Source organism: Ovis aries, chromosome 11 (assembly GCF_016772045.2).
Source record: "Ovis aries strain OAR_USU_Benz2616 breed Rambouillet chromosome 11, ARS-UI_Ramb_v3.0, whole genome shotgun sequence".
Classification (NCBI taxonomy): domain Eukaryota; kingdom Metazoa; phylum Chordata; class Mammalia; order Artiodactyla; family Bovidae; genus Ovis; species Ovis aries.
The window spans coordinates 34,554,800-34,579,408 of record NC_056064.1 but is presented as its reverse complement, the minus strand read 5'-3'; the positions used below and the strand labels follow the sequence as shown (position 1 = coordinate 34,579,408).

The 24,609-nt window shown below is 56.2% G+C and overlaps 3 protein-coding genes across 19 annotated transcripts in view; 1 reads left to right on the top strand and 2 right to left on the bottom strand.

The window, feature by feature from the left end:
* The first annotated feature begins 2,536 nt into the window (after window positions 1-2,536).
* MED9 (mediator complex subunit 9) lies at window positions 2,537-8,174 on the top strand. The gene is made up of 2 exons (XM_042255753.1): window positions 2,537-2,826; window positions 6,562-8,174. Exons 1-2 carry the CDS (start codon window positions 2,606-2,608, stop codon window positions 6,776-6,778), a joined length of 438 nt encoding a protein of 145 aa, XP_042111687.1. The 5' UTR covers window positions 2,537-2,605; the 3' UTR covers window positions 6,779-8,174.
* A 1,582-nt stretch (window positions 8,175-9,756) lies between these two features.
* RASD1 (ras related dexamethasone induced 1) lies at window positions 9,757-10,812 on the bottom strand. The gene is given in 2 exon segments (NM_001161872.1): window positions 9,757-10,301; window positions 10,527-10,812. Coding segments are annotated over 2 exon segments (831 nt in total).
* Window positions 10,813-14,183: 3,371 nt separating this feature from the next.
* PEMT (phosphatidylethanolamine N-methyltransferase) overlaps window positions 14,184-24,609 on the bottom strand; it is a 39,080-nt gene continuing 28,654 nt past the window's right edge. For 16 of the 17 annotated variants that reach the window (XM_060395494.1, XM_027974773.2, XM_015098682.4 and 13 more), the window contains 5 exons: window positions 22,088-22,203; window positions 18,777-18,922; window positions 17,321-17,432; window positions 14,731-14,805; window positions 14,184-14,442 (listed from right to left, as the gene is read on the bottom strand). In XM_060395494.1, coding sequence (XP_060251477.1) covers window positions 14,385-14,442; window positions 14,731-14,805; window positions 17,321-17,432; window positions 18,777-18,922; window positions 22,088-22,203 — 507 coding nt within the window. In that variant the 3' untranslated portion in view covers window positions 14,184-14,384. Of the gene's footprint in view, window positions 14,443-14,730; window positions 14,806-17,320; window positions 17,433-18,776; window positions 18,923-22,087; window positions 22,204-23,694; window positions 23,863-24,609 lie in introns of all 17 variants that reach the window. The other variant, XM_060395497.1, reaches the window with a different exon arrangement.

The window sequence follows — 24,609 nt, the reverse complement described above, 5'->3', positions numbered from 1 at the left end:
GTGGAAATGATAATATTTTGGATACACGAGTTAAGTAAAATACAGTACCAAAATCAATTTCACCTGTTTCTTTTGATTCTTTGTGTGTGGCTACCAGAATACTAAAAACGACAGAAGTATTTTGCCTTCTGTCTCTGTCGAGGGCGCTCATTCAGCTCACTCCTCTTAAATGCCCTAAGTCTGGGAGAAAGTCTCAATAGTCAGAAGTGATTTTTACTGCTCCCGGGGACTTTTCTAAGTGATATATGTGGAATAACCCATTCAGTCTTCCTGGGAGGTTATGCAGAGTCTGAAGCTATGAGCCTCAGATGGGCTGAGCAGGGTCTGGTCTGGCCACCAGCAGCCCACAGGGGCCTTAGAAGCAGGGAGAGCTGCCCAAGGACTCAGCGAGCTTTACTCTGGGCGTCAATGCCACATGGTTGTTTCTGTGGGGTTTCTGCTTTTCTTCTTCTTCTTCTTCTTTTTTTTTTTTTACTTTCAACAGAGAAGTTCTAAGCAGACAAACACTTCTGTTAATTTCAGCTTTAATGAAGCCAGCACAGGCAGTGTTTCCCTGACATCTGCCTGAAATGTTATGAGGTCAGCTCCACTCTTCACCACTAATTAACTATTTTTAGGGCAAACTGTCAAGGCACCTACTCCATTCCTGCTTCCTACGTTTTCAATTCATTTTCTTTACCCATATCTATTTATACCTGAAGTGTTTTTTTTTTTTTAAAGAGATACCCTCATCATTCTACCAATGATAAAGTTGGGGCTGGTAATGAAGTTATAGAAACGCCAGGAGGGAAAGATGACGTGTGATTTCTACTGGGAGATTATTGATGAATGTGGAATTCTTTCCCAACTCTGAATAAAAACCTCACATTAACATTTTGAACCACAAAGTCACAGGGCTGGTAGGGACCTGAGGTCTCCTCTGTGTTGGTTAAGACCAGAGTCTTGCTGTCTGATAGCTGTGTGGCCTGGATCAGATTCTTAACCATCTATTAAACAGAGACACTAACATCTACTTTCCAGAGTTTTTTGTGGATTATATGAGATGATTGTGCTCTGTCCCTTGTACATACTTTCAATCCACAGTAGTTGTGGTAATTACTATTATTATCATTACACCGCCCTTATGTCCCCAGGCAATTCCAAGGGTGTACAGCCTCTTCAAGCCCGTCTGGTCCTGTCCCAGGGGGTCCTTCTTCCTCCTTCTCCACCAGAACCCTGAACTTTCCCTCAGGGGGAGAGGCCCACAGTCAGCAGCCCCCCACCTCCCTGTGCTCACCTGTGGGGTGCAGTTTTTATAAGAAAGCTGTGCTAAGGCTGTTACCAAAGTGCCCTCTGACACACCGTCCACCCTCCCCACTTCCTTCCACAGTCTCCTCCCCTGGGACTTGCCTCTACAGACTCCTCCTAGATGCCTCTGAAATACCAGCACTGATGCTTCCTTGGCACCGGCCACCTTGCTCTTCAGTAGAGGGGTACTTCCCAACTAGGATGCCACTCCCCATCACACAGCCCCCTCATTGTGGCTTGGGAGGGCTTGTTTTGAGGAACATACCCACAAACCCACCAGGAGTCCCCTACTTTGACCTAAGAGCCCACTGCTGCTAAGTCGCTTCAGTCGTGTCTGACTCTGTGCAGCCCCATAGACAGCCACCCACCAAGCTCCGCCGCCCGTGGGATTCTCCAGGCAAGAACACAGGAGTGGGTTGCCATTTCCTTCTCCAATGCATGAAAGTGAAACTGAAGTCGCTCCGTCGTGTCCGACTCTTAGCAATCCCATGGACTGCAGCCTACCAGGCTCCTCCATCCATGGGATTTTCTAGGCAAGAGTACTGGAGTGGGGTGCCATTGCCTTCTCCGCCTAAGAGCCCAGGGCTCATGCAAAGGACACCTTCAAAGGTCAGCCATGTGTCTGAAGTTGGAAAGTGGTTTGGGCTCTGCCATGACCCTGAACTAAAGATTTTAGAGGTGAGCACACTGAGACCGGGGGCTTCAGGAGCTGGCCCACAGGTACGGAGAGTAGCTGACACTGACTTCTCCCTCGGATACAGTATTTATTCCTGGTACTAATCCCCTTCGGCCATCTCTGCTCGGAGTAAGTTGAGACAGACCTCACCCTTCCCCCACAGTTAGCACAGCGTGTGTCACCCAGAAGATGCATATTAACTGTTCGGTTTATTTCAGGGTCCATAGGGTAGGCGCAAGACCTCGTCCCTGGAGGCTTCTGCGCGGGTGGGAGCCGTGGGTCCTTCCCCTCGGATCCTCCACGGGCCCAGGGCCTGACACCCGCAGGTGCGGAGGTGCTGTCCACTCTTCCTGAGGCCCCATTTATCTTCCTCTACAGGTTGCTTTTGGATTCTCTTTGTAACGTGAATAGGAATGAGATGTTATTCCTGAAGTATACCTTCTATTTCTGACTTTTGAAAAATTTAGCTGTCTCTGCGCACCACCAAATCCAGGCTACCAAGGACCAGCCGCCTGTTGCCTAGTAACGACCGCCAGGCCCGGCCCCGCCTCCGCGGCGCACGATGGTGACGTCATAATCAGCAACACTTCCGGCGCGCGAAGCCGACTGTCCCCCTGATCGGCTGCTGGGGTCCGGGACACGATGGCTTCTGTGGGGGTTGCTGCCGGCCGGCAGGGTGAGGACACGCTGCCGCCGCCCGCAGAGCCTCCGCTGCCGGAGATGAAGCCGCTGCCGCAGCCGCAGCCGCCGCCGTCTGTCTCTGCGCAGCAGCCGCAGCCCGCGCCGAAGCCTCCATCCCCTGCCGGCGTGAAGGCGGAGGAGAACTGCTCCTTCCTTCCCTTGGTTCACAGCATCATCAAATGGTAAGGGCCCGGGGGAATCAGCCCGCACGCCCCCGCTGCCCATCACATGTCCAAAATCCAGGGGCGCCCCGCGGTACCAAGGGGGAGACACACCCGGAGGGGAGCGGCCACGCCGAGGCCACCGCGAGCAGTCCCAAGAGTTCAGCATTCCCTCCTGGGAGTTACCAGGCCCCGTGCTGGCAAGCAGCGTTCTTAAAACGAAGCCGATGTAGACAGCAAGTGCACAGACGCTGCGGGCAGACCATTGGGGTGCAGCCTGGTGAGCCTGTTTTCCCACAGATCCGACAGATACGGGTCATCTTCCATGTGTGGCACACTGCTAAGTGCTGTGGCGTGTACACGTGGAGGGGCCGACTTTTCATCCCCACCTTGCTCACCAGTTAGAAGGGGAAACTAATGAGCGGAATAACCCATAATGCAAAGAGATTATAGGGGTGATGTTGGGAATTTTACAGGAGTAGGACGCTGCCCTCCGGACAGCACTGGGGTGCCCTGTCCCGGCGACACGGGGTGATTGTCTGCTTTTGGCCAGTCTTCAGATCACCTGAGTTTTCAAACTTATCCTTAGAAGGAAAACACACACACACACACAGCCAAAATCTCCCCAATCCCCACATTTGCCCAAATTATTGTTAACTGTTATTTATGTCTACATGATAGCAAAGTTTAAACCCCTGGGCTTGAACTTTTTATTCAGCCATTAAAAAATAAAAGCAAAGTGGATTACAACAAAGTTGTAATCTTTTACAGTAACAAAGTTGTTATTTTTACAGTAACATTCAAGTGAACATCAACATGCTCTTGGATGTTTTGCTGAAATGGAATTGATACTCACAATACAAAAGTATTGGTGATGGCCTAGCCGGTTTAGAGTTGAGGCGGATTAGATTCACTTGCCCTGGGATGACCTGACACTTCCACTGCTTTTCAGACGACTGTGAAGACTTTGTTCTCACAGTAGTCACAGTAGACCTTGACTTCATCTGGCTTCACTTGGTGTGAACATAGTGTTTATCGGGCAAGGCAAACTGTTCTATTCCCAGGAGCCTGTGATCAGGTAGCACTTCTAGGCAGAGTGACCAAGCAAACACACACAGAAGCAGCCCTGGAGTCCCAGGCATTATCCAGGATCAAGCCAAATATGCTTATTCGGGTTTTAGAAAAAAATACGGAAAAATGAAAACACACAGTGTTCTCCGAGTCTATTTTTGACCCTGATAGAGCAGTTGGGTTGGGCTGGCCTTAAAGATGGAACTGTATTGTCTGTGAGAAAGAACATGGGCTTTGAAGTCAGATCTTCTTGAGTTCAGATCTGCATGTTGATGCTTGCTTGTGTTGGAATTTTAGTTAAGTGCATAGCCTTTCTAGACCTTGATTTTCTTATCTCTAATATATGAGTAATAATTGTTCTTTGTTCAGTCGCTCAGTTGTATCTGACTCTTTGGAATCCCATGGACTGCAGCACACCAGATTTCCCCATCCTTCACTATCTCCCAGAGTCTACTCAATCTCATGTCCATTGAATAGGTGTTGCCATCCAAAAATGAACCACAGATGATAGCTCTATAAGGTACCAGCTGAATGACCTTGGTCAGACAGCTTAAAGGCTTGTACTTTCCCAAGATTTGTTTTAGGAGAGAGTCAGCCAGAGTGTCTGGACTGGGGAACACTAGGCACATTGTGGGAGCTGGGGGAGGGGAGCCATACTGAGAATAGGAGCTTGAGAGCAAGTCCACAGACTGGACATTGAGACCCAGCCCCACCCTTCACCCATACCTCCCCTTTCCTGTCCCCAGCTTCTCAACTGACAGCCAAAGAAAATAGACTCTCTTGGGTGTCTGACCCCAGAGACACTGAACCAGGGAGTCGAGGAGTCATCCGAAGTTTTTGAGCTAGTGCTTGGGTTTTGTGAAGGTAGATGGGACAGAGGGCTTTAGGAGGAGGAGAGGACTGGGGTCCACAGGAAGCTGGGGAGTAGGAGGAGGAACAGGGATGAACTGCAGGTGGTGGCAGGCAGAGCTGCAGCACTGACTGAGGGGACTGTGGGTGCCCAGCACACACAGGTGCAGGTGTGGGATGGTCATCCCCATTCAGACCGCAGGTGATCAGTTACAAACATCCACATACTCGTAACAGCCATGTCATCTAGCTGTCCGAGGTGCATTTCAGGTGAAAAAAGAACCAAGAATCAGAACCATGTGTGTAGTGTGGTTACATTTTTGTCAAAACAAATTGAAAAGTGATTCAGTTACACATATATGGACATTCTTTTAAAAAAAATATTCTCTTCCATTATGGTTTATCATAGCTATTAAGTATAGTTCTCTGTGCTATATGGTAGAACCTTATTGTTTAAAAAAAATTTTTTTTTTTGTTTGTTTGTACCTTGTCCTTTCAGACTTATGTGTTGTGAATCAGTTTTCTTAAAACTATAATTTAATTTCAAAATTGCCTTGGGACTTAAATTCATAACAATGTGTTAGCACATATGCCATCCAAATGGAATGATTTCAGAAGTCCAGATGGTGTCTGTCAAGAGTTGTAGATCAGAGCTGAGACATGAAAGAAACAGAATATAAAACGCTTCCTTGAAGCTGGGGTGAGGTGCACCAGAGTTGGTGTGTGTGAATCGAGGACCTCAGAAGACAACAGGAAATGTCTTTATTTGTTCCCCAGAATAAACTATTGATTCTCCAGATCTTGCTTCCAAGTTCGAGTTATTGATAAATAGTGAGCAGGCCCCAGTGTATCTCATCTTTCAGGAATGAGCTCTAACTAGCGGATCACCAGGAAAGATGGCTATTCTGTCTGCGTAAGCAGAGAAATGATTAATAATAAACATGAATTAGCACCATCTGGGTTGAAATTGCCCAATAGGGATGAACGTTTATTGAGAGAAATAAATGATCCTTGACAGCTTTCCCCTCTTGTGCCTCAGTGGGTGACTTTTAAAACAGCCTGTGCATCGGCTTTTAGATTTTAGTCTCAACCGCCTGTTTTCAAAGGCTCATCTACCCATTTCCTAACTTTTAAAAAATATACAGGAGCAACTGATGGGCTGTTTCTGTGTTCTCAGGTGAAGGGTTTTGTTCTTGCTTCCTTTTAACTTTGCCGAGACAGGGAACATGGGTCTCCGGGCAGCCGACAATAGCTACGAGTGAAGATATCCCACCTTTAAAGTGAGTGGGACCAGAAGGCTCAGTTTACCTGAGTTGGTGGGAAAGGTGGGAGAGAGCGAGTATCTGCTGAAAGTTTTCCAGTAACTGTGACTAATGTAAAATTTATGAATAGCTCTGTGGAAATCAGACTGCATGTTAACAGGTTCAGGCATCAGAACATCAGCTAAAAGTAGCTCTTGCTCATTGATCGTCTCCTGAATGGCCTATAGTGTCTCACGTTAGAAGGAATGTGGTACTTCATTAGGTTTTACTTGCCACTTGTTGCCTGATGTTGGTGATGGTTTTTCATTCATTCAGCAGATATGTAGGAACTTACCTGTGTTCACTCTTTCAGCAAATGTAACTTTGGTGCCTGCAGGCTGGGCTGGGGAGGCAGCCCTGGAGGAAGACCCAGCTTCCCATGTGCACCTGCTGTGGGGAGGGGGGCAGGGGTGCTTGCCCATCCCCCAGTGCACTGATCAGTGTGCAAGCGACAGGCATTCTAATGCGGGGTTGGGGCCAGTGAGGAGGGAGCTCCCAGGTTGCTGGTGCTAACGCCTGCCCTCTGCCCCCGCAGCATGGACAAGGACAGTCCTGACGTCCACCAGGACCTGAACACCCTGAAGACCAAGTTCCAGGAGATGCGCAAGGTGGTCAGCACCATGCCTGGCATCCACCTGAGCCCCGAGCAGCAGCAGCAGCAGCTGCAACGCCTCCGAGAGCAGGTCCGGACCAAGAACGAACTGCTGCAGAAGTACAAGAGCCTGTGCATGTTTGAGATCCCCAAGGAGTGACGAGCCGACCCCAGGAGGAGTGCTGGGGCACCGGCGTCCTATCTCCCAGCCCTGTGGAATGGCTCTGGTACTGCCTACTTAGCTGAACTTTACCCCTGACTGCAGAGCCAGTGCCCGAGCTGGTTCCCTGGGCATCCTCGTGTGCTGTCCCCCCGTCCAGATGTGCAGTAACTGCCTGCTGAAGGAGGAAGCCTTCCTGGGGCTGGGAGTGGGGCCTTCTCTTGCCTCTGGGGAGGGACACAGTAGGAAGGGAGGCGGCTTCCCTGTGCCCCTCCCCACCCACCCCAGACGGTGGTTGTACCAGGAACCTGGTGTCCAGTGAGCAGTGTGTGTGGACAGTTAGGCCTACACACGTATGGAGAAAGGCCTTGAGAGAAAGGCATGGTTTCAGAGACTATGGGGTAGCCTTTTGCCCTGGAATAGTTGTTTCTTTCTGTTTGAAGCATGGGTGTTCATGGGTATCAACCAGGAGCCCACCAGGCACCCCCTGCCTAGGTTCTCTGCCACCCATGTCCTTGTTACTTGTAGCTCTTGCTTCTTTGTCCCGTTACCTTCAGTCAGCTTGTTTAGCCATCTACTGCCCGAGAATGGCCAGGCCACCTCAGACCACATGGTCTCATCAGCCATGGTCTGATGAGATGAACAGATGCCCTCTTCAGCTTTTCCAAGTCCTGTCCCTGGTTCACCAATGACCTCCCCTCTGGCCTCATTGCGTGCACTGGGGGGGTCACATGAAAAAGGACAGCTCTGGGCCATGATTCTGATGGCCTCTTGGGGTGGGGGAAGCTGGCCCTGGCAATCGTGTGGCCCAGGCCTGGTTCATAGATGTTTATAAACACCCTTGTTTTCTCCAGACAGACATTGTGTTTGTGTGACCAGCCTGAGGTGAAAGCCTCTGAAACATGTGGGGACAGGTGGCGAGTATCACTCAGATCTAGAGTGGGCTCATCCCTGTGCCAGCCGCGTCAGGGCTGACAGGCACCTGCCAGTTGGCAGGAATGTAGGCTAAGGGTGTTCTGAGCAGGAGCTCTGTCTGAGTCTGCTGGCAGCCACCTGTCAGGTGTCCAGGGGAAGGATGAAGTTTCAGCAGCCTCATCCAGAGGAGCAGGCTCTGAATTTAAGTGGGTGTTACCTGAGGCCAGCTCTGCTGCGGGGCTGTTATAAACTGAATCAGTTATTTTTTTGAAGTTTCAAGAGTACAGTACTGTGTGGGCCGATTTTAAGGCTCCAACCAAATAACCATGGAATGTGAAGCTCAGAAACACCAGGCGGCTGGGCCTTGCTGCGAGACTGCAGTGGACACGGGCTCCTCGTGGGTTTCCTCTGTGCTCCAGTGTTGTGACCTGTGACGCTTTGCAAGAGTGTGATTAAAAGAACTTGTGCTCTGCTGTCAGGACATCTTGGGTCTGTACTGAGACATTCTCATTAGGACATCCCCATGATAGCTGAGAGGAAAACCTCCCCTTTACGCAGAGGAGACTGAGCAACTGGGAGCACCTCTGCTCCATGCCCCGCCTCCAGCCCCAGGACAAGGCCACACCAGCTACACCAGCATGAGCATGGGGTGACCCTTCTGGGAGTGGCATCTGATTCCAGGGTACAGGTGGTCCGGAGGGTCGTCCTGCCTGTGATCAGCCCCTGGGCCATCATCCCTCCTTGTGGATGTAGGTCGGGTCCTGGCAGGGAGCAGTCCACTAAAGCAGAGTTACAGTCCTCCCCTGGGACACCTGGACTCCTCACTTGGATTCCTGGGCAGCAGGCACCATGCGGAGGCATTGCCCACAGCCCTCAGAGCAGCCCCCAGCAGAAGTGTCTGCTCTCTGTGTTTCACAGGTGGAAAGTCGGGCTTGCCAGCTGTCCCTTGCCCCAGGCTTGTGCAGTCTCATGTGGCGGAGGGAGCTGGGTCACCAGGTGGGAGCCGGTGCCCTCAGGGGCAGAAGGGGTGCTGGACCCCCCTGAGGAGGGAGGGAAGCCGGAGGATCCAGGGCCACAAATGGTGACTAGATCCAGGTGGCTCAGTGGTGGAGTCTGCAGCCGACTCAGGACAAGGGTCCTGCACAAAGGAGGGCTTGAGTGACCCCTTGAACCGTTGATAGTTCTAGGTTTGGTGATGTTTTGTTGCCCTGGGCCTGTGCTAAGCATAGGACATGCTGGTCAGTCCCGGTGGCCCTTGGGGGGGCAGGGGGTGGGGGGGCAAGTAGGTGGTGCTTGGCTAAACCCTGAAGCCCTTTTATTTGTGTTCTGGCTTTCTCAAGAATGGCTCCTAAACAGAAGGGCTTCCAGCTGTTGGGAGCTTTTCTGGGGCCTCTCTCCAGGGAGCTGTTTTCAGGCCAGGGTTAATCTCCAGCTCTGGGAAAAGTGAGTCCAGTTCCACAGAAGTAGAGACCTGCCCTCCCTCCTCCCCCATTTCTAAAGCCAGAGGAAGCATGGTTTTCCAGTTTAAATTACTTTATTTTATAGTAAAAAACCAGTAACAATAACTTTAAAGACTCAACACGCAGTACAAACACCTAGGTAAGATCTTGTTCATGTCCAGGGTGACACCAGAACTCTATTATAAAGTGCAAGTTTTATGTTTTGCTTTGTGCAATGGCACACACATGTAAACAAGTCACTCCCTATGATCTGACCCCACCCTCGGTTTCAGGCCAGCTGTCATGGCAACCCCCAATCACATAGATAATGCCCTGCTCCTCCTGCCGGCAGGACAAGCTTAACTTCCACCCCCGCCCCCATTTTTAGGGCTTTGTGAGAAACGGAGTGGTGGGCGCCAATGGGCATCGGAAGTGGGGGGAGTCGGGCCTCAGCCAGTTTTCGTTCCTTCCTCGAGCAGATGACGGTCCCTTCTCTTCGCTGAGTCTCCCCGGTGCACGGGCTGGGGCGCCGGGAAGGAAGACGCCCGAGGTTTGGGGCACGTGGCCTGGACACTCGAACTACAGGGCCTCCTGAGGCTCTGCGGCCGCGTGGGGCGGGGGCTCCTAGCTGATGACGCAGCGCTCCTTGTCCTTGGCCTGGCCGCCGCCGCTGGCCTTCTCGCGGATGTACATGAGGTCGCTGTGCACGCTCGGCCTGCGCGCCCAGGGCGCCAGGATGCCCAAGGCGTCGTCGCGGTCGCCGCCCGCTCGCCGCAGCCTCTTGCCCTGCAGCGCCTTCTGGTGCAGCGCCTCGCTGTGCTGCGCCGACACGCGGCGGTGCAGGTCCGGGCTCATCTCGCACGGCAGGTTGGCCATGGCGAAGAGCGCGTGGAACATCTGATCCAGGCTGCTGTTCCTCTTGGCCGAGATCTCGAAGTAGGCGCAGCGCCGGGGGTCGGCGCCCACCAGCTGATGGATCTCCCGCGGCTCGACCTGGCGGTGGAAGTCGCGGTCCCCCTTGTTGCCACAGATGACCAGGGGCACGTCCACGTCCTCCTTGGTCTTGTTCTTTAGGCACGACTTGGTGTCGAGAATCTGCCGCTTGAGCCTCCGGACCTCCTCGAAGGAGTCGCGGTTGTCCAGGCTGAACACCAGGATGAACACGTCTCCTGCGGGGGACAGAGCGGAAGAGGGTGAGGGCGGCTACCAGGGGACAGCTGAGGCGGGCTGACTTCGGGGGCTCCGGCCGCCGCGAGGGGCACTGCGGTGCCCTCTCCAGCGCCCATAGTGGCGGGCGGACCGCGCCTCCAGCCCGCGCAACCCGGGACAAGGGGTTCCCGTCACCGAGGCGGCGCCCTCCCTCCCCATGCCCGCTGCTGGCCGCCCGGGCTCACCGGTAAGGATGGAGAGGCGCCGCATGGCGGGGAACGGGTGGTTGCCGGACGTGTCGAGGATGTCCAGTTGGTAGATCTCGCCGCGGATGCAGTAGAACTTGCGGTGGAAGTCCTCGATGGTGGGCGTGTAGGCGTCCTCGAAGCGGCCCGTCAGGAAGCGCGACACGATGGCCGTCTTGCCCACCTTGGACGAGCCGAGGACCACCATGCGGTAGCAGTTCTTGGCCGGGATCCTCAGCTCCGAGTCGCTCGGGCACATCTTCTTGATCATCGCAGACAGTTTCATTGAGCAGAGGGACCGAGGGGGCCGGGCGCGGGGCCGTGAGAAGAGCGCAGGGCAGAGTTCGGCTCGGCCGGCTCGGGCTTGGGCTCAGCGGGGCTCTGGATTCCCGACAAAAGCTCTGGCTCTGCGCGTCCAGCACCGCCCTTATATGCAGCCCGCGTGGCCGCCCCGCCCCGCCGCGCCTTGCACGTCACGGTGCGCACTCCCGCGGGCTCCACTGCAGCCTCCGTCCACCTCCGCTGGCCGCTGCCCTCTCCCGCTGGCGGGACTTGGGAAGAGCAGCCCAGGGTCTGCCTCCGGCTTGCGGGCGCGCGGACCCTGTGCTTCTCCGCTGCTTCAGCGGCCGCAAGGGCGTCGGGGACCCAGTTCCGGCTGTGCTTCCGACCCCTTGCAAGGACCCCGCCCCCCGCCCCCGCCCCCGCTTCCCCACCGCAGGACTCACACGCGCACGGTTTCTTTGGAACGCACTTTCCTCGGAGAATAACAACATTGGGCAGCATGACGGCAGGTGTGTGCCAGGTGCCAGGCACCGTGCCCGGGTCCCTGCGCACCTTCGGACCAGCTCTGAGAACGGGGCTGGCCCAGCCCCCTGGCGTCCCGGGCGGCGGTGTCAGCGGGAGGTGGGCGCGGCGCGCTCCTGCCGCCAGAGGGCAGCCGAAGCCCCGCCGGCGGAGCCGGGATCCCGGAGCTCGGCTCTCGGGGCTGGAATCTGCGAAGCCGGAGTTTCCGGACCCCGCGCCCCACGGCAGGCTGAATTTTCAGCTCCTTTCTCCCAACCAGAGAGGCGCTGGTTCCTGGCAGGAGTTCCTGTTGGAGCCTGGAAGGACCAGAGGCTTGCCTTTCAGTAGTCAGGCCGATGTCCCCTCCCTCCCTTCCCCATAACGTCTTGTGCCTTTGGAGTCCCATGGGCTAGCATTTCCACTTTCTAGTTGGGGGGAGATAGTCTGGAAGCCAGGATGACCCTGAATGCTGCGCGGGCATCGCAGCAGTCGCTGGCCTTCTCTGGACTTGGTATTCCTCTCCTGAAAAATGGAGCTTTGGCTCTGGTTGGGAACTTGCAAACAGTGTAGGGCTGTGGTAATAACGACAATGGTAAATGACCCACAAGGCCGCAGAACAAACCAGGGGGCAGCAGGCTGATCAGTAACTAGGAGTGGGCTGCTGCTGAAAGGCCTGGGAAGAGGCTGCCGGAGCTGGCCAACTGCAGCCTGGAACTGGTGGAAAGGCCATTGCTCCCCATGGTGACAGGCGAGGCTGGGCTGTGCTGCTTCTGATTTGGGAGAAAGCCAGGGCTATCACCTAGTGCCACCAACCCATCCACACAGGCCGAGCTCTGGGCAGTGACAGGGTACCAGTCCACACACAGGTTTGCACAGGGCCTCTGGACTCTCATGGTCTTCTCAGGCAGCCCTGTGTGACCGGGATTCCAGCAGAATCTCCTGCCCTTTGCAGGAGAGCCAGGAAAATGTTAGCTCCCATTTATCCCATCCCAGGCACAGTCTTTGGGCTTCCCTAAATAGCTCAGTTGGTAAAGAATCTGCCTGCAATGCGGGAGACCCCGGTTTGATTCCTGGGTTGGGAAGATCTGCTAGAGAAGGATTAGGCTACCGACTCCAGTATTCTGGCCAGGAGAATTCCATGGACTGTATAGTCCATGGGTTCGCAAAGAGTCAGACGTGACTGAGTGACTTTCACTTTCAGGCACAGTCCTTAAGTCCTTCTTCGTAGCAGGCTTGAGGGGTGGAAACTATTACTAACTCGATTTTACAGACGGAGAAACTGAGGCAGGGGAATGACTTGCCCAGGGCCCACAGCTTCAGGGTCCAGCTCTCCCTAGGGAGGCCAGTGGGCCAGGACCGAGCCCAGAGTCAGAACCTTCCTCCCCCCAACCCCCAGTCAGATGTCAGGACTGGGATGATCTCATTCCTCTGGCCCCTTCCAGCTGGTGACAGTGGCAGGTACTGAGCCCAGCCTGGGTTCTCAACCTCAATTCCCAGCACCTGGGCGTGACTCCACCCACAGATGCCAGGTTCTGGGACTTGTCCCTCAAGTCAGCTAAGTTCATTAGGCCCTGAGCCCACCTGCCGTTCTTTCCCCAGAGTGTGCCCCCACTCTCCAGCCATTGCATTAATTCTAGGTTGCCCAGGTTTATGATGATACCGATGGTCTTGCTTTCTGGGCCTGGGCACCTGCCTGTATGATTTCTTTGCAATGCAGCAAATTTCTGGCTCAGAGTGGAATGGGAAACTTTTAAACCATTTGGTAAAATATTGGGGGTGGGCTGGAAGCAGACAGCTGGCCCCCAAGGCAGGAAGTGTCCACCATGGCCTGGTCTGCTGGTAAAGAGCAGTTTAGAAGGTTCCTGAAAGTTGTGTTGAGGCATGCGGAGTGCTGGCCTGCCGCCCGAGATCACCCCCAGGAGCTCTTTGCACAGAGGGTCTTGTGTCACCCCAGCTCACAGCCACGGCCTGATGAAGAGAACACAGCTAACTAGAGCTGCTTTCCCCTCTGACCTTGCCTCCGCAGCCGAGGTCACAGCTGTCCAGCAGTTTCCTCCTCAGCTGTGGGCTTTTCCCATCATAGCAGACCCTCCTTGCCCCGGGCCTGACTCCCACAGCTGCGAGACCCAGGAGTCAGGCAGTCCTGCCCTGACAGAGAGACAGCTCAGGCCATGGGGGCCAGGACATCAGAGGTGCCCACAGGGGTGAGCTTCCTATCCTTGCAGGTATGCAAGCAGAGGCACTGGTAAGACCTGCCTCCATGCCTCCTTCAGCTCCTCGAACCCTGAGACCTCTGAATCCCAGACACCAGAGGGCAGCCTTGAGGAGCTCCATGGCAAGGCCAGCTGGCACTGGCCACAGCGCCCAGGGTGAGCATGGCTACAGGGGCCACTTCACAGGTGAGGATGCTGAGGCTAGGGGGCCAGGTGCACAGGTGGAGCCCCCTGTCTCCCATCCCAAAGGGAGTAAAGTATGTTCTGTGCCCTTGGTGAGCCAGGGGCTGTGCAGGTGAGGCTGGGCCTGGACAAGGGCTCCACCCTGTGCCCACAGCTCTGCGGTCAGGCCTGACCACAGGCCCGGGGCCCCATGGCTGCTGATCCCTGTGGCCACATGAGGTCCACGGGTCATTAGGAGAGAAATGTCAGAGTAACTAGAGATGCCAGGGAGGGGCTCAGTGCTTCCCTCCCAGGAAGCTGAGGCTGGGCTGTCCCCCGGAAGGGCAGAGTGGGGCGAGGCGGGGAGCACCGGAGGCCCAAAGGCCTGGACAGTCCCCCGACTGTCCAGTGTGGATGGCGGCACCCATCCCAGCCTATGGACCCTCTCCTAGACCCCAGCCTGCCCCTCCCTGACCTGGACAGATGGAGACCAAAGGGGGATGGGTCAGGTGCCTTTTATTAGTCAGGACAAGGCGGACAGCAGGGCAGGGCGCTCTGGGGCCACAAGGCGCCTGTCCAGAGCCCTCAAGCCATATTTCCAAGGCATTAGACAGTCCTCGCCAAGCACCGCTCTCCCCCTCGAGGGGCCTGTGCTCGGGACAGGCCTGAGGTGGGAACTCTCCCAGAGTGGCCGTGGCCATCAGCTCCTCTTGCAGGCCTGGGAGGCTTTCTGCTGATAGATTTCGGCGGTGAAGGGCCTGCAGGGGTGAGAGGCTCGGTCAGCTGGTGCTGAGCTTGATGCTGCCACCCATGCTCCCCACCCAGGGTGGACAGGGTTGGGGGTCCGTGTGTGACCAGAAAGAGCCAGCGCTGCCAGCCTGGCTCCCAGGCCTGTCCTGTACCCGGTCAGCTGCCCATCTGCTGCTCTGACAGTGATCTGGCCATGGCCAGCTGCCAGGTCACAGGGAGGCCCTGTAGGGAGAGGAAGGCCCAGTGCAGGTCCCACGGGCACACGGCGTCCCCAGCCCGCGACAGCGCCTACTCACTCCTCATACACGATGGCGACCATGTAGATGAGTGCCACCACCGCGGTCAGCAGCAGGCCGGTGGGGCTGGCGTGCCTGCAGGGAAACGCTGGGTCAGGGGCAAGCCGGGGGCCAGCCTTCTCTCAGACGGGGGCCCACCTCACCACTGCCCGTCCAGGCCCGGGCCTCAGGCCTCCAGCTGCAGCTGGAGACTCAGGACAGAGTGGAGGGAGAACACAGGGAGAAATGAACGACCGGCCTCCCCGAATCACCCAAGCGGTCGGCGTGTTTTTTTTCCGCACAGGAGGTCATGGGGCCTCTGCCCACAAGAAGCCATGTTCTCAGGCTGTTTTCTAGAAATGGGGCCAGGGCACCCTAAGCCAAGTGGAGTGTCCAGTGAGCCCCTTCACGGGCTCTCTGCTGGTGACCGCTGCTGGGGCTACGCCCCCACATCCAGACAGTTTAGGAGGAGACGAGAGGAGCCCCTGGGGAGCCCAGGAGCTGGAGGGGAGCATGAGGCCCAGGCTGGGGGGCTCAAGTCAGCCATATGGGTACCCCCCCAGGGACCCTCTGCCTGCCCACCTCCACTCCCCAGAACCTCACACTGTCTCTCTGGGGGCTTCAGGGACAGTGAAGGCCAAGTGCCCCCTATGACACCCCCACCTTCCATTCTGTGGACTCCATTCAAATCGACCTTGAGGGTGAGCTAGGCCACCTGGTCCTCGGCACTGCCACGAGGACATGCCAAGGGCACAGATGCTTTGGGACTGAAACGAGATCTGCCCTCCTGAGCCCCTGCTCACGGCCCTGGTGCTGCTTCCTGGAGTGGGCAGTGCCTCCCACCTCCCCCACCCCCAACCCAGCAGGGGACCTCAGGGCCAGGGCTCCGTGGCCACAGTATCCCTAAGGTGGCCAGCCCCAGCCCGGGAAGCCGGTCCCTTGTCAGCCGGGCACAGACCCTGAACGGGAGCCAAATGCCCTTCTCTGTTCTGTCTGTGTGAACTTTCCCACCTTGAAAGCACTGTCACCGAACAACCGTGTGCAAGTGATCATCCCACGCTGCAGATGAGGAAACTGAGGCTCACAGGGACCCATGTGCCAGAGCCGAGAGCCTGGAGTGGGGTGGGGTGGGGGAGTCGCAGGGACCCAGCTGTGCACCTTGGGGAGGGGTGTCTCACTCAGGCTGACGAGCTGGTGCCCCAGGAATCCCAGTGCCTTGGACCTTCTGGGGCTTCCACACACCTGGTTGCTTGGGCCAACGGGAAGCTCTGTCTGTGGGGCCCCAGGTCGGGGACAGATGGGCTGGGAAGGCCTGGGAGCAGCCCTGCTGGGTCAGCGTCTGGCAGCCCCGGGTAATGGAGTATGTCTAATGGGCTCTCAGAGGAAGGGCTCCCTCCCCTGTACAACTGAGGCCCCTCATCACCACATGGCTGGTGCCCTCCTGAGGGGCCTTTGGGAGCCTGGGCCCCTAGGGTTCCTCATGTGTTCTTGAGAGCCTTGGCCTAACAGCCCTGTAGAGGGGGCAACCTCTCTCACTCCTGGAGACAGAGAAGACCCACTCTGTGATTTTGCCCTGGGAGGCCCCGTCTAAGCACAGAGGAAGAACCTGTGTGTGTGTTCATATTGTGGGAGGTCAGGGAGGACTTCCTGGAGGAGGGGACACCTCAAGTTGGGTTTGGAAAGATTGACTGGGAGTGAAAGTGAGAGGAAAGGTGGGTGTGCTGGCAGGGAAGTTTGCAGAAGAACCTCTGTGGGGTTCGCCCTGCCAGTCTCAAGTAGGAGACACTATGGGGAGTGGGTAAGCCTGTGGGGGCAGCATGCCTCCCTGGATCCCACTGCCCCAGTCCAAGAGAGAGAGGCCAGGCTGAAGGCAGGTGGGCGAGGGGCTTCCTGGTCTGAAGTGGGCACAGGCGGGGGGTCCCAGCAGACCCACAAGTGGCCCTCCAGCTCCTTGTCACTCAAAGCCCAGAGTCTGGATCCCAGGTACCCCCCAACCCCTGAAGGTGGGGCTGGTGGAGGAACATCCACTCCAGACGGTCCACCATCGAAGTTTGTTCCTTTAGGTCCTATCGTCCTTCTGGACTCTGGGGGCACCTGTGACCTTCCTGGAAAGTTGCTTTCTAGCATTCAGTAAAAGCAGAATTCTTTCTACAAAGAAAACCTTTCTATGGAAGAAATCCTAATCCAGAAAATGGACAGACAGGAGATGCCTTGGGGGGCATGTGTGCCAGGCTCCTGGACTGTGGGTTGCTGGCCGGAGGAGCCCCAGTCAGTGGGGCGTGGATCCTGCAGGCTGGCTGCGGGCAGGAGGCCTCCCTGCCACTGGGTTGGCAGCCTATGGTCCCTAGGCCAAGGTTCCCCCCCCCCAATTATATCTGTAATTGTTTAAGAAAATCAAAAGAATATTTTGTGACTTGTGAAAATGACGTGAAATTCAAATTTCGCAACCACGGCCACTCCGTCACCTGCTGCCCAGGAGCCTCCTGCTCTTTTAAGAGAAAGTCTGCCGACCTTGTTCTAGGATGCTCTCTGCTCCCACCAGTGAGGAACTCCCCAGGAAAGGAGCCCTGACCAGTGCCCTGGGCTCCATGGGGCACGAGGGCTGACTCACACGATGGCCCAGCCCAGGTAGATGGCTGTGCTGCCCCAGTACATGGGGTTGTCCAGGACGCTGAACGGGAACATAGTCACTCTGGCCTCCTTGAGGATCCCGAAGTAGTCGCCTGCAAACAGGGCGGGCAGGAAGGAGGGTCACAGCCTGGCTGCCCCATCCAGCGGGAGGTGTGCAGGCACTGGGGGTCCCCAGGGGCTGCGTCCCCACCTGCTCTTGCCTCTGTGCCTTTGCATGTTCTGTCCCCTCTGCTTGGGGACTTTCCCCGCCCTCTGGACACCTCTCCTTCTTTGCCATCTCCTCGGCTCGTGGCATTTCCTCTCGACCTTCCCCTCACCTGCCCCCACCGTCTAAAGCATGCCTACCCCTACTCATTATCTCTGCTCCACCTCCCCCTCCTCCCTTGGCTGGGCCACCCCCACCTGGGCCACCAGCCTGAAGATCAGTTCTCCCCCTGCAGCCAGCCCAGAGCTTCCCAGGGGAGGGTGTGGCGGTCCGAGAGGCAGCGGACACAGATCCAGTGTCCAGCGCAGTCTAGCCCAGCCCGGGGATGGTCCACAGGGAGCAGCGCTGCTCACTAGGGCCCCCTGGTTTGTCGCTCGCACTCCAGGCACAGGTGGGCCTGGAGGAGTAGCAGCTGCATCACCATCACCACTGTCTGGGGACAGAGGGCTCGCGGCCGGGGAGCCTCCTCCCGGTGGCACAGAAGTCTGCTTCAGGGTGGGGTGGCTCATGGTGGGGGAGCGGGGACTCGGCCACTCTGACCTACATTCCTGAGCCTGAGGGGCCCACATTCCAGGCTGTTTCTCCTGGGGCCCCCCAGGTGGCTTCCAGGCCCCTCTCTCTCCATCCTCCAGACCCTGGCTGCCCTTTCCCCCGCCCCTGCTGTGGGGCTGCTAACCCCTGGTCTCCTGAGGTTGGCTACAGCACCACCCCTCCCTCCCCTGGCTCCCTCCCTCACCCCACCCCTGTGAGGCTCACGCAATGATCTCCACCTGCTCCTTGGCCCCCAGAGGACCTCCCCTGTGGGACCCTCCTCCTGGGAGGACACCCCAGTCCCCTGCATGGCCCTCAGGGACTCAAGGGATGTGATCCCTGGCTGGCCTTCTGCTCTGGCCCGACTGCCCCTCCGCACATCAGCCGCCCTGCTCCTGCCCCCTAGAGTCCCAGACTGGGAGTTGGTGTCTGTAGGACGTTCAGCCCTGCCAGCACTAGGCTCTCAACCCCAAACTCCAGAGCCACGGGCAAGCAGAGGGGCCAGCGCCCCCACCTGTCACCAGCCCAAGACCTGCACCAGCCCCGATCAGACCTGAACACAGTGACAGAAGCCCGTCCCGTCCTGGAGGCCATGCAGCTGGCTGGGGCTTGAGAGTCTGGCCCCCCATGCTGAGCAGGGCAGGCTGAGGCCTGGAGTTGGGGGGAGCAGGGCCCCGGCCCCCTGCACTCAGGGTCTTACCTAGGAAGGTCCCGGTGAAGCCCAGCGCTAGGAAACTGGAAAGGACGAACACGCCGCCCACTCCCAGGAGCGCCAGGCCCACGTGGTAGGCGGCAGGGTTGTCCAAGCTCTGCATCCGGGGCTGGCTCAGCATGGCCTGTGTGAAGCTGCAGGCAGGGCGGGGAGGTCACCGCCACACAGAGGGGCCACCCACCCTGCCCCCAGGCCCCCAGAGTAGCCTGTCCAGGGGTCTCAGGCGAGTCCCAAGGGTGAGTCAAGTGGCCTGCTGAGGGGCCACCACAGAAGAAGTGACCAGAATATGGGACTGGTGCCTGCTTCCAGAGAAGCCAGAAATCCTGACTTGTGACAGTGGTTTTTAGAAACAGATTATGAATGACAACATTTTAGACTCTGCAGGACAGCAGGGTTTTCAGTCTGAGGGTGACTAGCGCTGCAGATGGAAGGAGACTCTGGACTCATGCCTCCACCCAACTCGCCCTCCGTCATGAGCACGCCCACCCGCCCTGCGTCCTCCCTTCCTCCCTCTCTCTCTTTCCTTCTTTTGGCCACACCCCACAGCTTGTGGGATCTTCGTTCCCTGACCAGGATTGAACTCGCGCCCTTGGCAGTGGACGTAGGAGTGCTAACCACTGGACAACCCTGCCAGGCTCTTTCTAGCAGAGCAAGTTCCATCTCCATTTGTCCACTCCATTAGCCGGATGTCGTCAAACTCCTTCAGTTCAGTTCAGTCGCTCAGTTGTATCTGACTCTTTGTGACCCCATGAATCGCAGCACACCAGGCCTCCCTGTCCATCACCAACTCCCAGAGTTCACTCAGACTCACGTCCATCGAGTCGGTGATGCCATCCAGCCATCTCATCCTCTGTCATCCCCTTCTCCTCCTGCCCCCAATCCCTCCCAGCATCAGAGTCTTTTTCAATGAGTCAACTCTTTGCATGAGGTGGCCAAAGTACTGGAGTTTCAGCTTTAGCATCATTCCTTCCAAAGAAATCCCCAGGCTGATCGCCTTCAGAATGGACTGGTTGGATCTCCTTGCAGTCCAAGGGACTCTCAAGAGTCTTCTCCAACACCACAGTTCAAGCGTCAATTCTTTGGCACTCAGCCTTCTTCACAGTCCAACTGTCACATCCATACATGACCACTGGAAAAACCATAGCCTTGACTAGACCGATCTTTGTTGGCAAAGTAATGTCTCTGCTTTTGAATATGCTATCTAGGTTGGTCATAACTTTCCTTCCAAGGAGTAAATGTCTTTTAATTTCATGGCTGCAGTCACTATCTGCAGTGATTTTGGAGCCCCAAAAAATAAAGTCTGACACTGTTTCCACTGTTTCCCCATCTATTTCCCATGAAGTGATGGGACAAACTCTTTAGGTTGAGCTAAAGCCCGCCTCCCTATAACTCTCTCCTCAGACTATGGTCAGCTCTTGGAGAACAGAGGCTTCTCCCCTGAGCACCTCCCTGGCGCCAGTCCATGGCAGGCAGAAGGGGTCATAGTCTGTGTTCATCAACCAGGAAAAGCAATCCCCTTCCCCAAAGTGAAGAAAGGGGAACAGGGAGGCAGGAGAAGCATCTGTTTGAACAGCAAACACGACACCATGGGCAGAGGCCTGCACAGTGACCTGTCAAACAGCGGCACATGTGTCAGGGCACAGCTGGCCCCCGGTCACACTGCCCACGCCCCCTGCTCTCCACCCACCTCTCCTGCCGCTGGGCTCAGGGTCACCCCGCAGCTCCAGGCTGAGCTGATGGGATTGGCTCAGAGCCGCACACCCCGTGTGGTGCCCGGTGGCCGCGCCCATGCCCCACCCCTGCACCCTCCCTGGCCTCTGATAAACCCGTGGATCTGAGAGCTGGCAGCTTGGGCCACAGCTCAGCCCCCTCCCACCTCTCCACCTCTCCTGTCTGTAGAGCAAGTGGGCTGGACACAGCCCTGTGAGCTGACTGACGGACACCACTCCCAGGAAGAGGTCCTAAATGTCACAAAACTATACCTCAGGGTGGCTGAAATGGTCAATTTTAGTAATGTGTCTTTTACCACATACACCCACACCCACACCCAGGCACAGGAAACCCACCTGCAGGAACCACATAAAGCAACAGGTGAAGGATGCTGGGGGGCGGCAGTGGGGCAGGACTCCCACAAGCCCTGCCCCTGAACCCCAGCCAGACTTGTCAGCAGGGGGCAAACAGGAGGAGGACCATAGAGGGGAGAAGGGAAAACAGGCCTGCTTGCGGTGGAGGGGTCCTTTCTCTGCCCCCAAATTCCCTGGGTGGTTAGTTCGTCTGGGGGGAAAGCCGTAGCCAAAAGGTTGACAGTGACGCAGGGAGAGGGGCTGGGCCTGGGTCTCTCCTCTGCCAGGCCCTCTCAAGGGCCCAGGACACGATACGTCCTGCCAGCGCCAGCCTTGTGGTAGGATGGGAGGGACAGCAGCTTGTCTATAGACCTGCCTCTGCTGGCCTCTGCAGGCCAATGGGGGTTCAAGTCGGGGCCACATGGAGGACCCCATCAGCTCTCCAGACAGACAGGCTATCACCTTGCCCTCTGCCCCTCTACTCCCCTCATGCCCACCTGGCCGCCCACCTTGGTGCAGCCCACCTGCAGGGTAGGATGGACCACCCAGCTCCACCCCATAGGAACAGTGGCGGGGCTGGGCCTGGGGTCTTGGGTATTTTACCCCTACATGGTGGACTCAGGAGGCCAAGAATACACAAGAAGTAGAAACAGCACATTGTTGAAGGGAAACAGGCAGCAGGTCCCGTCTCCTGAGATGCGATGTTTCAGGAGCTTTAAATGCCCCCGTGGTGACAGCCAGCGAGAAAGGGCCATGGGGGATGCTCTGCGCTCACTCATTCATTCATTCACTCGCTCACCCGTTCAAAAGGGCCAGAGTGCCTGCAAAGGCTCCTGCACTGGGCTGCCCACCAGGTGGGGCTGTTTGGGTCTACCCCCCCCCCATACCCCTCCATAAGCTGAGTTTTCAGAGTAACTGGGGGAGGAAGGAGGCATGCAGCAGCCAACCCCATTGTGGAGGAGTCCACCGAGCTGGCCTAGCTGCCCTGCCCCCCACCCAGGTCACTGCTCGCTGTGTGGGGCCACCTCTCCAGGTGGAGCCCAAGTGGGGGTTTCCCTGAGCCAGCAGAGCCAGTGCGGGAGATGGGCTCAGAGCAGCCCCGGCCCATTCCCCCCCTCCCCCCGCCCCACCCGGCCCCTTGCATAGGCTCCAGGCGCCTCCTACCTCTTCCCTGGTGGGGGTGGGGCGCGGCCTGGAGTTGGGTGGGGGGTAGCGGGGGAGGGGAGGGGTCCTTACCAGTGGGAGCGCAGGACGTTCAAGAGCAGGATGGCCCCACCCAGGGTGTAACAGGCCAGGCGGGGGGACCCGAAGGCCTTGCTCAGCTTTCGGGTCTTGTGTTCCCATCTCGCAACCTACGTGCAGAGAGAGCAGTTGAGACCCAAGGGGCCCTTGTTGGGGGGGTGGAGTAGGGGGTCACATGGTGGAGGGGTCATGCAGGGGCGGGGTACGGGGAAGGGTCTCGGCCCACCTCCACGGCGGGGGGATGACCTGTGCAAACAGAACACAAAGTCCTTCTGGAAGTGGCTGAACACTGAAGCAGGAGGAGGCCAGGAGACCCGGGGGCAGCTGAGCCCCTCGGCCCTGAGCAGCTCGGCTCCCCCACCCAGGGTCACATTCGGAATCACACGTGCCATGGACGTGGGGTCTGGGACTGTGGAGGGGAGGGAGTCTGGGGGGAGCCCAGCGCCACCCCCTCCCACTGGACACGCCCACTGTCCCAGACCCTCGACTCTACACTCCCAGAGCTTTCACTTTTTAGCCACAGAAACCTTTTATTTTTCCAAACTCGTCAGGCCCAGACTCTCACCCTTCTGCAGCTAATGGTGGAGCAAAGTGGGAGGGGGCTCCCCAGGGGCCCTCCTGCCTCTACTATCCCCAATCCCCTTGCCTGTCTCTCTGGCATGAAAACCAGCTGGCCGACTCACTCTCAGTCGGGAGGGCATCTGGAAGGTCAGTTTTCAGGACAGGAACCTGCACATGGTTCCTTCTGGGGGCCTGGGGGACCATCCCCCTCCAGAGTAGCTGGACCAAGGTGGGGTCCACTGAGGGGTGACGAGAGGTCCTCGTAGGGTAAAGTGTCCTCGGCCAGAGGAAGCAGCCTGTGTTCACACATGGACCCCAGGCTCAAGCTACAAGGATGGATAGGACTTCCACACTGTTCCAAGAACCCAGGGATGTCAAGATTCCAACAGTAAAAATCACACCAACATCAACTCAGCACCTGACAATTTTAAGTGTTTTTACCTGAACTCACTTAACACTCAAAACCAGCCTGGGGTGGGTGGGGTGAGATCCATTTATATGTGGGGAAGCCAGGGCTCCTCAGGAGTGACCAGAAGGGCCACCCAGCCGTAAGAGGAGAATCTGAGTGGCTCCTCAGCTCCTAGCCTAGTACCCTTTCTGTCTGAGGGGCTCAGCTGTTCTCCAAAAATGCTATCTTTGGCACAAAACCTTGTTTCTGGTGTGGTATGTCAAGATGCAGATTGAAAGGCCATGAATTTTTTTTCCTGTTGATGAGGTAATGCTTTCAAAATCAGCCATGGAGTCACATCCTCACCCGTCCTGCAGGCCAGTGGGAGGACCACAGACCCAGGCCGCCACTTGTCCCCCACACTCGGGGACCACCAGGTGCGGTGGGACCAAGCGTGTTCCTTGCTCTGCTTCTCAGAGCTGCCGCCCCGCCACTGAATGGGTCCCTTGGACAGAGTGGGGTGCATTATCACAAAGATGTAATCACCCAAAGCCAGACACCCTACTAGACAAGTGACTCACTCCTCCCCGAGTAGATGACACAGAGGGAAGTGAGGGGCTCAGGAGTCACGTCCACCAAGTGCAATACCCACCGAGTACAACGTGCAGACCTCATTTGGATCCTGATGCATACACACCAACTGGAACAAGACAGTTTTGACACAATCGAGAAAAACTGAACATGCACCGAGTATCGAGTGACATTTATTACTGCTGTCCTTTCTACTTCTAGCCAAGAAGGATGGCATTTACCCACTCGCCTGAAACACACACACACACAAAACAGACAAATATATAAGGGCTTTCCAAACACTGGACATGAAGGAGTGAAGGATACTGATTTAAGTCTCACCCCATTAATAAAAACATTAAATGCTTACGGCCAGACATCTCAATTAAAAGGCAGAGATTGTCAGACTGGATAAAAAATGATCCAATTACATGCTGGCTACACGAAATACACTTTACTTATAAAGATTCAAACCAGCTAACCACAACAGGCTGGCACAATAGTCACTCTAACACGGGTGGAAAGGAGGCTGAGTGGTTTTATAAATTTTAGACAAAGTAGATTTCAGAGCAAACATTATTACCAAGATAGAGAAGATTGTTTCACAATTAACCAAGAAGACATAACACCCTAAACATTCATGCACTTGATGCCAGAGCTTACAGTCCATGAAGTAAAACCGATAAATCTGCAAAACAGAAATAGTTACTTCAATACCCCTCTCTCAGTACTGATAAAACAGGTAAGGATAAAGATTTGAATACTGTCAACCAACTCGGTATACTGACGTTTGTAAAAGACCTCATTCAACAACAAGTGCTCACAGGACGTTTACTAAGATAGACCACATTCCGGGAAGTAAAACAAGTCACGGTTAGAGTTCCACATCACACAACGTGTGTTTTCTGACCACAATGGAGTTAATCGGAAATTAATAACTGAACAAGCTCTCTGAAAAAAATCCCCAAACATCTGAAACCAAGTAACACATTTCCCA

Bases quoted from the DNA above. Each gene is read 5' to 3' on its own strand.
- MED9 (XM_042255753.1), top strand. From the start codon at position 2,606: ATGGCTTCTGTGGGGGTTGCTGCCGGCCGGCAGGGTGAGGACACGCTG. The intron at 2,827-6,561 runs GTAAGGGCCCGG...CTGCCCCCGCAG, and splicing joins GTTCACAGCATCATCAAATG to CATGGACAAGGACAGTCCTG.